The 12,736-nt window shown below is 39.9% G+C and overlaps 2 protein-coding genes across 12 annotated transcripts in view; both read left to right on the forward strand.

Moving 5' to 3' along the window:
* The window catches only part of LOC108599428 (supervillin), a 72,964-nt gene extending 62,763 nt beyond the window's left edge, over positions 1-10,201 (forward strand). For 10 of the 11 annotated variants that reach the window (XM_017986239.1, XM_017986240.1, XM_017986241.1 and 7 more), the window contains 6 exons: positions 6,407-6,545; positions 6,610-7,114; positions 7,168-7,325; positions 7,387-9,420; positions 9,481-9,731; positions 9,796-10,201. In XM_017986239.1, coding sequence (XP_017841728.1) covers positions 6,407-6,545; positions 6,610-7,114; positions 7,168-7,325; positions 7,387-9,420; positions 9,481-9,731; positions 9,796-10,035 — 3,327 coding nt within the window. In that variant the 3' untranslated portion in view covers positions 10,036-10,201. Of the gene's footprint in view, positions 1-5,868; positions 6,038-6,406; positions 6,546-6,609; positions 7,115-7,167; positions 7,326-7,386; positions 9,421-9,480; positions 9,732-9,795 lie in introns of those variants that run through there. The other variant, XM_017986251.1, reaches the window with a different exon arrangement.
* LOC108599432 lies at positions 1,854-4,265 on the forward strand. The gene is made up of 2 exons (XM_017986257.1): positions 1,854-2,547; positions 2,728-4,265. The coding sequence occupies exon 2, from the start codon at positions 2,831-2,833 to the stop codon at positions 3,788-3,790; it is 960 nt and encodes a 319-aa protein (XP_017841746.1). The 5' UTR covers positions 1,854-2,547; positions 2,728-2,830; the 3' UTR covers positions 3,791-4,265.
* Positions 10,202-12,736: the final 2,535 nt, after the last annotated feature.

Genomic DNA, 12,736 nt, shown 5'->3' on the forward strand with positions numbered 1-12,736 from the left:
AACCCTGCCTTGTGGGGCAGTCGCAACAGCCACAACAACGGCAGGCTGAGTACAGCTTGGGTTGCGCTCCCTATTGGCCTCTGCCTCAATTTCTGTAAGATCAAAGCAGCATTCGGAGTGCTCTCTTGAATATGATCTCCGGCTTCATCTTGAACGTCCTCATCTGCCAAGCAGTACTCTACCCCATCTCACTCTCAGTCTCTCTTTAGCTTCCCAGTCGCAAGAGTTGTGTTGCATCTGTGCCTTGTGCTGCTTTAAATTGTTTAGAGAATTTGATATACTTGTAGTTCTGCTACCACTAGTTCATTATTTTGCTACAACGAGTATTGTTCGCTTAGCGCGATTATGTTGTTGTTGTTACTCTACTGTGCTTATTCAACAGTCCATGCCTTTGCAAGTAGATAGACATGGAGTGCGAGGAAGTGTGGAAAGCAGAACGGCAATGACAGTAGCCAACAGATGTTGTTGCTGACATTTCTCATAATGCAATACTTGTAACTTTCGGAGCTCCCCATTACTTTGACTCTTTAAATTCGTATGAGTGCCTTCATCTCTATCCTACCGCATGTATCTGTATCTTTAACAAGCTGCAAATATTTCAGCCATTGGCGGCTGCTTAGTGCTTATTATTTCATTGCCTTCGTATAGTAAGCTGTGATTCATTATTTTCTTGGTCTGTCAGCTGTGGAGAAGTACGTACACAGATAAGCTGCGACCGTCCCATTAATTTTGTTTCCTTTAGTCTCTGTCTGTGCAACTGCTTCCTCTCGTTCTTCATGCGTTACATTTTTAGACAATTGCATCATCTCTAACAGTTTTCATCGTATTCAGTTTTAGTTTTTAAAGCTTTTCTGGTTATTGAAATTAAAAATATATACCATACGATAAATTGTCTCAAAAATTACTTGACGGCCAGCATCATTGTTGGCGACATATACATACACGCCCTTTTCTCTCTGTGCTCACACTCTCTCTCTCTCTCTCTCGATATCGCAAGCCGGCTTTCAAGTCTCACATTGGAATTTATGACTCTTAGCTCTCATACCTGCGCAGTATTGTGCGTGACTTCAATGCGATCACCTCGCAGTTCGCTGGTTTTTTTTGCAATTCCTGATTTACTCTGCTCGTTGTTATATTTATTGTAAATAAAGACCGCAGGGCTTTAGTTGTGCATTAGTTTGTTTTCCTGCTTGATAAGCTGTAAATCCAAATAAACACGCTCTCTTTGTTTCTCTGCAAATCAAAATAAATACGCTCTCTTTGTTTCTTTGCACCACTCGCCCTGGTTGCATAAAAAGTAATGCGAAGCGATTTCCTGGTTCGCAAAATCAGTTGCATAAACTGTCAACAGGAAGCGACAATATATTAATTATTCCAGCATAGTTATGACAACTGCATTTGAAGAAAACCAAAAATTGATTTAACTTATTAAATGTAAAACTATTTCAAGGCTGGCCATTCAACTAAAATACCAACTTTCTTGTGTGACAAATTCTAAACTGACCGCAATTTATAAGCAGCAAAATATGATGCTAAACAAAAATAAATGCAGACATTAGTCACCATGAAACATATATGTATACACATACATATGTACATATATTACAAGCTTGTGCGTTTATTCAAATTCAATTCAGAAAGATATACATGAGTATATTTATTTTATATTGTTATGTGCTGCTCTAAATAACCACAGCTGAACACATATGAATACATACATTATGTACGTATGTACATACATACAAACTTATACATTCTTTACTTACGTGCTCCTCCAACGGTTTTACTTGATGAAAATTGCATACAATTTACAAATAGTGTGTGTATATGTGTTCTCAATGAAAGCAAATATTTGCATTCCAATTGGAGAATAACTTGCACTTTGCTGTGTACCCAAATAGGCTTTTAATAGTGATAATAAAAAGAAACATACATAGTTGACCTCAAGCCCAAGCATAACAAAACAAAACCAATAGCAAAAGCAAGGAGATGAGAGAGCATAGCGCAAGTGCAGCAATAAACGAATGTGAGTAGTGGCAGTCACTTAAACTTAACGAATCATCATCATAAGCCACCAAAGCCAATGCACTGACAATAGAGCAACACCCGGAGAGAGAAAGAGAGAGAGAGAGAGAGAGAGAGAGCGATTGTACGACCGACCCGCAAATATAGATATAGAGCGAAAGAGCGGCATCGCGTGAGTGGGAGAGCGGCCTGTCGAGTTGAGGGCCAAAGCGTCTCGCGTCTGCGTCATTGTCATTTAGTTAAGTTTAAGGCGAGCAGCGAAAGAGAACGTCGACCGTCGGACGCGTCGGAATATGAAACGCGAAAACGAAGAAGGAAGAGCATTATACATATACGCGAATTAACATTACAAAATAAATAAGTTTAGCCTTGTGGGGATATCAGATGACAACTCCAAGATAAAAATACATAAAACCATTCGAAAAAACAGTTTTCTATCTTATGCTTTGTGGCAAATACAAATATTATTGTAAGCTGTGCGCGCAGTGATTGCGAAAAACAATTGCCAGCACTTAACGAAAGGTGTGTGTGCTAGCGAGAGAGACTGAGAAAGCGTGCAAACCAAAGGAGTATTTCCTTACTAGAACAAAATATTGCAATAATTGATTATTTTAATGCATAATTATTTTGCACTATTTTGTTTTATATTAAAACTTTTTACCTGAATTGCATTAAAATAAAAGTTTAAATTCTATTGTGCAGTGTGTTGTGGCCTCATAGATTGCCGCTTATCAAAGACTGAAGTAACAAAACGATAATAAAAAAAAGTGCAAAAATTGGAATTGAGTCCAAATAACAACAAAAAATGGAGTCACCTTCTATAATGGACTACAAGTTATACCTGGATATAGTCTGTCAATGGCTTAACTACCTGTCCTACTTTATGGTAGCTTACGTTCTTCTCACTTTGCTTCCCAAGTCACTAATGCGCATGAAGCATTTCGCGGATGCTGACTATGAGGCAAATCGGCGTAAATTCCATCCCTGTTATGGGCCCGAGCTATGTTGTCATGCACTAGCCCAGGGGCAAGATATGCCCGTCAAACAGAAGCACCGCAAGGCTGTGACTCGTGTCTATCCTAAGCGCCAGCAGCCACAGCAAACTCCTGTTCAGCTGCTACAATCGAGCAATCCCGTGCCCAAGCGTAGCAATGTCACCAAAATTGCTCGCATGTTTGAGTCCAACAGTCCGCGACAAGTGAATCGCGTGGCGCCTGTTACGCTGCCCGAGATACGGATGTTTGGCGCTACAAGCGAGGAGTCGAACGACTCGACGCCCTGCGCCTCACGAAAGGCCAGCATTGCCACCCCACTTACGGCACACCATATTGAGCAGGCCATGCAACTGTGGCAGGAACTGGAAGAGGAGCAGCAGTCAGACAAGCAGCTCAACGACTGGGAGCCTATAGCAGTGCCTGTGACCAATGTGCGCCACTCGCGTGGCACTTCAGCGACGCCATCAACAGCTTCTCCTCTCTCTAGCTCACCGGAGCCTCCATCACCTATGCTGCTTCGCCAGCCACCCGCGCTTTGCCTCAAATCGAGCATGGAAGACATTTTTCAGGCAATTGCGCGCAGCGCTGAAGAATCCATTGACTGCAGCAGCCTGACTCCCGTCCCGGTAACCAGTATTGACGACATAATCTCGGAGCGTCGCTTCTCCCGACCACTTTCCGCCTACTCCATCACAGATCTGCTTAACGAGGAGCAGGAGCAGCCAAGCTACATTAATGAAACCACGCTGCATCAGCTGGCATCCAGCTGAAAGCGATCTAGTTTATTTGGATGCTTAACTTAGTCCAACTACGCTGGTCAGTTAATCAGTTAGTCGTGCCATCCCAACGGAGTTAATCAGCTAACTAAAGCTGAAGAGAAAAGAGACTTCTTGCCTGCCTACATCCATTTTCCCCTATGAAAGGCTCACGACAAGCAAAATAAAGAAGGAAAAAGTGAACACGTGACCAGTCTTCACTCTGATTTTAAACACTACTATATTTATTAGCATTTTTTTATAAAAAATAAAAGCGTTCGTGATAATTAATGTGAGCCCATCAAACCTCAAGTAATGAACGAATTTAAATTGTAAATAGGGAATGTCTGCCTATGTTTTATGTTTATGTAGTATTATATACAAGTGTCTAACATTATCCAATATGCAAAATTGTGAGCTACAAGCTTATACTATATAATAAATAGCAAGAAACTAAAGCGTTTGCTTATTGACGAAGACAGCAAAGTGCAACACATGTTTATTAATAAAAAAAATATAATATATGTATTTGTACATATGTTTCTACTTATGCATTTTAACATATTTGCGCTTCAGCTGCTATAGCAATTAATTTTAAAAATTTCGCTTTGACTCTCAGGTAAATAATTTGTACACAACAAACAAATTTACGCAAATCAAATCTGTGTGCTTTATTTATTAAAAGATGACGCCACAATTGAAACTATGAGTTTATTTTTTATGGAAGCGATCGATTGAAAAGAGAGTAAGAAAACAGCGAGAACAATGTATGAGGTGTGGAGTGTATACATTAGTGTGTTCATATTTACATAGTATTATTAGCTGAACCAGGTGACTCATCTTAGTCTCATTTTACAAATCAGTGAGCCCTCAATTTTTTTTTTTTTATTTGGTAAATTAAATCATAAAAAGTAATATTTTATCGAATTAAATATACAAAGTTAATATGTAAGGTACCAAAGCATCGAACAGGCATTTGTCTAGAATTTTTATTGCTGTTGTCTGTTGTGTAAACACTACGTCCCGATTGTACCTTTTACTTATTAATTTATTAATTTACCATTTCTCCAGTCTTTTATCTTCTTATGTTGTTTATCAAATTATAGCTGTATGAGTCATAAATGGTTATGAATTGTTACGCGAACATGGGTGTGATAAACATTCACTTCAACAGAATTCCAGCGAAGCGTCGAATCGATACCGCATATGAAGTTGTTGTTTTCATTTATATAAAACGTGAACTCGACATAAGCACAATAATATTTATTCATTAAATATTTAAAATTTTCTTCATAGCTTGGCTTAAAATAATGTTAGTATATATTGTATTTAAATTATGTTTTACGTAAACATAACGGTGTATGACACAGTCAAATCCGATTTAATTTCGCTGACTTACAGCCTTTCAAATTTTGGAACTGATACAATAATAAGATAGCATTCATTTTGGAAACTTATTATAGTGTATTTTCAAAAAAATCAAAAATTTTAAGATTAAAAAATGGTATAAAACAGTTCAATCGAATTTTGTTTACCTAAGTTACAGCTTTTCAAAGTCTGATGTTGTTGATGTACAGCAATTAAAAGCTGATGTAAAAGCAAGTCTACAGCAAGGTTTTCATGCCATAATTATGCCAACTAAAATTGTTTATTGTTCAACTGAAATACAAAGTATTTACTTAGTCTTAATTTTAGTTACAGCTGCTCAATGCTTGAAATTAAGAACAAAAGCAAGTTGCCTGCATTGGTTTTTATACCATAACTTTCTTTAAAATCATCTGATTCTTGAATATGTTGCTGGGTTATGCTCGTACTGAGGCTAAAGACGAAGTTGCATCATTACACTTAAGATTACAACCTACAAATTTTTCGAATTTGCCTTTGTTGCCTTGATAGTAAAATCTATAAGTTAATATGTAAGCAAAGCTGTTGTTCTTTTTAACCTATCACAAGCACACACTGTCTCTCTCCGTCTCGCGCACTTTATCAATAGGTAGCTCTCATCGGGTGATTAGACACCTAGTTATCTTATCTTGATTTGCACCTTGTATGTTTATTTTTCTGTTCGCTTGCATTCGCTCTTCATCGCTTCGACTGTGCGGCTTAATTGGTGATTGCTTTTAGTCATCGATAGCGCTTGGAGCTGAACAAATTCATTTGCGCATATATGTATATGCTATCACAGTTGGATTTAAAGCTGCACCAGCCCACAATTGGTTTCCTGATCAATAAATATGCTCACAAATGCAAAAAGTGAAACTGGTAAGATTCAGTAACCAAAATTAGTCCTCTACTAATTAGTTAGCCAACAATAATAAGAGCTGCTGCTGTGAGTCATTTGCTGTATTTGCGGGAACAACCTACTTTTACGGTCACCGCCAAGAGCAACAATAACAATACATAGGAGCAACAAAGAAGATGATAAGCAATAGCTTAAAATGGTTTGATTCATGCCCATATACGTTAACATTTTGCGTGTTATTTAAAGTGTATATTTTATTTATTTGATTTTAGCATATGGCCAGATGTGTGGGGTCCCACTTATACTATCCCTTACCCCACACTGCATAAGGCCTGACATAAAAGTCTGCATGTTTCCTGTAATAATAGCTATTTATTTTATATTTGCAGGAATCCCTTTCACTGGCGCACTCGCTATCCGACAAGCCTTTGCCGCCGTCTCCTCTAATTGCCAATCTTCAGGGTGGAAATGTTTCTGAGCGTTTGGGCAAGCTTAAATCCAATTCAGAGAATTGGAAACAGCGCATAGGTAACTGTTACTCATTTTCATTCTATTTATGATTTTTTATTTATTAATTGCATTTAATATGTAGAGCAAACGGATGAGAAGAAGTTCACAGTCGCTGGGCGACTGCAGAAAAAGGCGCAATCACCAAGTGAGTTACAGTTTGAGCGCTCACCACAGGATGCAGCCAAGAAGTGTCCTATGCTGGAGGTTCGTAGCGCCAATCAGCCGCAATTGGGTCTGGCCAAAAGCCCCTCCATGATGGTCACCACTGGAAGCGTTACAATGCCAACAGCTGCGCTACGTAGTCTTAGCGTTAATGCCGAGGAGAATCCACAAACGGCAGACAGCAGCTGTAGCAGCAGCTCTGAGTCGGATGGTGAACGTCAATCACCGCACAACGCCAAACAAAACAAGGAACTAGCCAACACTAAGAGCGCCGCAGCGCCAACCAATGTGGGTGCTAAAATCCAGGTGCCTCGTATGGATGATAAGGAGACCTTTGAAAACTTTTTCGCAACGCAGATAAATCGCAAGCAAAGAGATCTGCAACTAGAGATTTGCGCTTTTGATGATATTAAGCCCACTGAACGGTAAGCACATCATACTCATCAATATCAATGTAAACCTATTTGTTCTTTAACAGGCTGGCTAATAAGCGCAACATTCAGGGACCCAAAGGCCGCCGCGCCGCACGTAATCCTCTCAAGAATTTGGCTGCTCGAAGTGACATTATCTCTGAGTACACTGAACTTAAATCGGGCATTGCAGAGCGTGAACTGCGACGCCTTAAGCTAGAGTCATGTGAGCGTCCTAATTTACCCTGAAATTACGCGTCATGCTTATATCTTCACTTATATTTCAGTTGGGGCTGGACAACGTAGCAATCTGGCCGCCGAGGCCATAGCGGGCCTAGCTTCAAATGAGGACTTCAAATCTGTGGCATTAAAGTCGTCTTCGCTACCGCTGCAGCAGCTATGGTTGCCACACAAGCCTTTAATGCTGCTCCACGTTAAGGGACGCACACATGTGCAGACGCGTCTGATCGCTCCGACGCCGGCGTCGTTGAACCGCGGCGACTGCTTTATCCTAGTAGCAGGAGCACAACTTTTTCGTTACGTGGGCTCCTTTGCCAATGTTATCGAAATCTCGCGCAGCAAAAAGATCTGCGCTGCCATCGTAGAAAATAAGGATCTTGGCTGCACTGCAACTCAGGAGATTATTTTGTCGGATGGCAAGTTCGTTAACGAGCGACAGTGGCGCCAGTTCTGGGCACTGCTATTCCAATCAGACCACACCGAAGAGCTGCCAGAAATTACGGATTCCGGACATGCTGATGAGGATGAAGTTTTTGAGAGCAGCTTGATCGAGACAAACAAGATCTATGAGTTCCAAGATGATAGTTTGGTGCCTATAGAGAAATATTGGGGATGTATACCCAAGGTTGAGATGCTGGACACGCGCAAGGTGCTTGTCTTCGACTTTGGAAGCGAGGTGTATGTGTGGAACGGCAAGAGCGCCAGCTCCGACGAAAAGCGTGCAGCAATGCGCCTGGCCCAAGAACACTTTGGAAACGCTGATGCGCTAGACTACTCCCAGTGCTATCTTAATCCACTTAACTATGCCACTATTGTGGGCAGGAGAGAGCTCAACGAGTTCACCAAACGCAGCACGCATCGACCTGAGTGGTGCATATTGGGAAGGATTACGCAAAATATGGAAACTGTACTTTTCAAGGAGAAGTTCAGTGATTGGCCTGAATTGGATCGAGAAGATCTGGAAAAGGACTACTTGGCCAATGGCGTGAGTGTGGTTCGTGCCCTGAACGGTGCTTTATTGCACAAAGGCGAGCCCTACCAGGAGCCCAACCTGTTGCTGGAGCAATCGAATTTGGGTCGAGGCAATTTCTATTATGACACAGACACCATGCGGCATTTTGACATCATTACTAAATCTACCTCCAAGTGGCAGATACACGAATTTAACTTTGATTCAGCCGAGACCCGATCTGATTTTGGCCACTTTTATTCCGCAGAATCGTATATAGTTCGTTGGATCTACCAGATCTCGGTTACTGTCCGTGAACTTAGCGGCAAGATATCCAATCGTAGCACTGTGGGCCGTGATCGCTGTGTTTACTTCACTTGGCAGGGTCAGGACTCAACTGCTAACGAAAAGGGCGCCGCTGCACTGCTTACCGTCGAGCTGGACAAGGAAAAAGGCGCCCAAATGCGTGTGGCGCAAGGAGATGAGTGCACCGCTTTTGTGCGTCTCTTTAGTCAACTGTGGCAGCATCGCGGACGCAAGGAGCAGTGTCTAGCCAGACGCACCGATTGGCGTCTTTATCAAATACAAGGCAACATTCCCGAGGAAACACTGCTTAAGGAAGTAGACTGCCAGAGCCAACAGTTGCGTTCTCGGAGCTCTATGCTACTCATCCACGGTGCCAAAGGACATGTACTTATCTGGCATGGTAACCGAAGCGCTGCCCACACGCGTTCAGTTGCCTTGAGCGCTGCTCAGGAGCTGATTAAACAAATGCCCGCTGATCTATTTAGTTGTGAGAGCGCCACGCTGCAGGAGCTGGAGGAGGGCAGCGAAAGCGACACCTGTAAGAAGGCGTTGGGATTAACAGTTGAAGAACGCAACTATGGCAGTCTGATGGAAGTTGAAAACAAGATTTTTGATTACACAATGCGTGCGTTTAACTTCTCGAGCACACAGGGCGTCTTCACAGCCCACGAGCTTAGCGATCCACTGCGCTGCCAAGAGATCCACAGTCCATATCCCTTTTCCCAGTCACAGCTGTACAGCTCTCGTCAGCCAACCATTTTTCTGTTGGACGACTATGATAAATTATGGCTCTGGATGGGCTGGTGGCCGCTTGAAGATGTGAAACGTAAGTCTATCACTATTGACCAACTTGATCTATTGTGTTAATTCTGTCCTCATCTCAAAGTAAGCAACACTGAGGATGATAACAGTCCCACCAATGATAATCGTGCAGGAGTCAATCGCTGGATCTCAGAGCGACGCGCCGCCCTAGAAACGGCCGTTGACTATTGGCGTGCTAAGCATGGCGATAACGAAACACTACCCTTTCATGGCATCAAAGGACAAGTTGTTTGGGCTGGCCTGGAACCGTTGGATTTCAAAGCATTATTTCCTTTCTGGATAGAGCATCCAGATGTAGCTAAACGAAATTTAGAAGTATGTATAGTACTCAAATTAAAGTTATAATTTGCAATTCCACTGATACAATTTACTTTTACAGGATGGGCGCACAGACACGCCAATGCCGATTAGTGAAATGCTAGCACAAATGACACAGACCGAATATCCGCTAGATGTACTCAAGTCACGCCCACTGCCAGAAGGCGTGGAACCTACGCAATTAGAGCTATACCTGAGTACCGAAGACTTTCATAGAGCGCTCGGCATAAGCCGTGAGGAATTTGAGCAGCTACCCTTGTGGAAGCAGACCAAACTTAAAAAGGAGCGTGGCCTTTTCTAAGCACGTCACGAACTTAAATGCAATCATTAAGACTATAATCACTTATAATATAGATTATAATCACAATCACACAAATCTTTTGTATGCACATTTACATCGTAGTATTTTGTACGCAGCCATTGCTTTTGCAGCTTTTTAACCTTAACGGAATTAAATGTAATTAACACACTATACAATATATATATTTATATATATATACATATATATTAAACGTGCGCATATCCTTATACATTTACACTGTATTATATATACACCCGCATACATATATATCGCATATATATTTTTATTTAATTATATTTATAAATTATTTGTATTTTTATAATTTAATAATGGCTTCAAAGTTGCATGGCTTATAGCAATGAACCCATTAATTTAAATTCATTTGTATTTAATATTTCTTATCGGTAAAATCAACATTTTTTTATACTATATGTAATGTTTTTGATTTTAATTTTATATGGACAACCTGACAAGTTTGTTTGTCTTTTTTGATTACTATATTTATGAGCGAAGTCTGCCTTTTTCTGCTCCTGTTTCTTAGTTATCCTTTCGATTCCAAAAGGACATACATATTCTTACTCCTGTGCATCAAATCTATCAAATTACGTTAAAAAATATCAAGAATTGCAAAAAAAATATTTTGAAAAAATTTGAAGGGGATCGGTCGCAAAAATTGGATGAAAATTATAAATTACATTTTTTCTCAGAGACTACAAGGACTATTTTAATGTCCTTTGGTGAGCGAGTAGTGTTCATGAAGACCTTTCAGAATATACGACTCATAGGATAAAAGTCCTTACAGGAGCTGAGTAAAACAGCATTTTCCGCATACAGAAAATTGGCTATATCTTGCGTATCCTTTAAAGGATCAGTACGAAATTAATGCCAAACGATTCTTATTAAAAAGGACAATCAATTGACCAAAGCATGTCCGGATCGTCCTTGTAGTTCCGGAAATAATGACCAATTTGTGATTATGGCAATTTCCTTGCGAACTGGAGTTGAAAAATTTTTAAGTTAATTGATAATTAGATGACCCCATATTTTTATGAAGGAATTCGGTAGAGCTTAATTCTGTGGATTTCGCAAACCAAAAATTTTGGAAATGCGGCAGGATACGATTGAGCTATGGCCAATTTTCAATGCAGGATGGTCCTGAAGCAGTGGACGGGTATGCTATATAAAAATTATGGTCTAGACCCAGGACTATCTGCTGTCTAAAAAGCATCCAAATCCGAGCACATTTGGCCGAGCTATGGCTATTTTCTCGGCAGTCCAAGCCGGCTGTTACTTTCATGTTGTTGTTGTCGTTCTGTTTGTTGTTGTTGTAATTTGTCATCGCTGCAAATCGCATCTCCTCATAGAGTAAATTTTCTGATATACCAGGCGAACAGAAGTCAGCCGGAGGTGGCTGCACTAAAATTTTTAGCTTCGATACCTACCCCTGTGCTACCCTGTGAGTCGAATGCAACTCTGCATTAGACAACAGGGTTGCATTTTACGGCTTATTGAGTTAGGCGCCAACTGGCGGGAAATTTGAATTTTTAATTTTCAAAAGCCTTGCTGGCTGTTATTTTCATGTTGTTGTTGTCATTTGTTGTGATTTTCATTGTTCGCGTTTTTAAATGTTGGAAATTGATTCGGAAACAGTATTGAATTTTCGGAAGTACCAGGCGAACATAAATCAGCAGAAGGTGGCTGCACTAAATTTTTTAGCCTCGATATAAATTCCAGTGCAACCCTGTGAGTCGAATGCAACTCTGCATTAGACAACAGGGTTGCATTTCATGGCTTATTGAGGTAGGCGCCAACTGGCGGGAAATTTGAATTTTCAATTTTCAAAAGCCTTGCTGGCTGTTATTTTCATGTTGTTGTTGTCATTTGTTGTCGTTTTGTTTGTTGTTGTAATTTGCCATCGCTGCAAATCGCATCTCTCCATAGAGCAAATTTTCTGATGTACCAGGCGAACATAAATCAGCAGAAGGTGGCTGCACTAAATTTTTTAGCCTCGATATTAATTCCAGTGCAATCCTGTGAATCGAATGCAACTCTGCATTAAACAATAGGGTTGCATTTTATGGCTTATTAAATACAGCGCGCCAATTGGCGGCAAATTTGAATTTTCAAAATAAATTTGCTGATAGATTTGACGCTCAGGAGTATAAATTTGGGTATTTTTGAAATTGAACGGATAACTAAGAGGCGAGAGCTAAAGAAGGACTTTTTAGCCGTACATATTATACATAAAATCAAAAACATACAAAACTTTTGTTTTCACAAACAATAAGAATGAATAAATATAAGCTATCCGTTAATAAATTATAAAAATACATTTTACATACATTTTAAAAAAAATTTTAATTGAATTATTAAAAGCTTTTATAACTTTAATATTTCAATACAAAATTAATTTTGTATATGTTTATTGCAGTGCGTGTGCAAATATACGTATACATTAGTTCATAAAGTAAACCGAATACACAAATATGTGACCTGAAATGACTTGTCTTTTGAATAATATCACTAAGCATACAACAGTAGGTATGCAATACATACATGCATACAATAGTATGTATGTATGCTTTGTGATAATATTCATATATTCTGCAATGGCTCAATGGATCTTAATTTTTTGTGTTAAGCTATCTTCCTTAACTTTTTCTTATATTTTTGCTCTTAATCAGTTGTATTGAAACTAGAA

This window comes from Drosophila busckii, chromosome 3L (assembly GCF_011750605.1).
Source record: "Drosophila busckii strain San Diego stock center, stock number 13000-0081.31 chromosome 3L, ASM1175060v1, whole genome shotgun sequence".
Taxonomy (NCBI): domain Eukaryota; kingdom Metazoa; phylum Arthropoda; class Insecta; order Diptera; family Drosophilidae; genus Drosophila; species Drosophila busckii.

Bases quoted from the DNA above. Each gene is read 5' to 3' on its own strand.
- LOC108599432 (XM_017986257.1), top strand. From the start codon at position 2,831: ATGGAGTCACCTTCTATAATGGACTACAAGTTATACCTGGATATAGTC.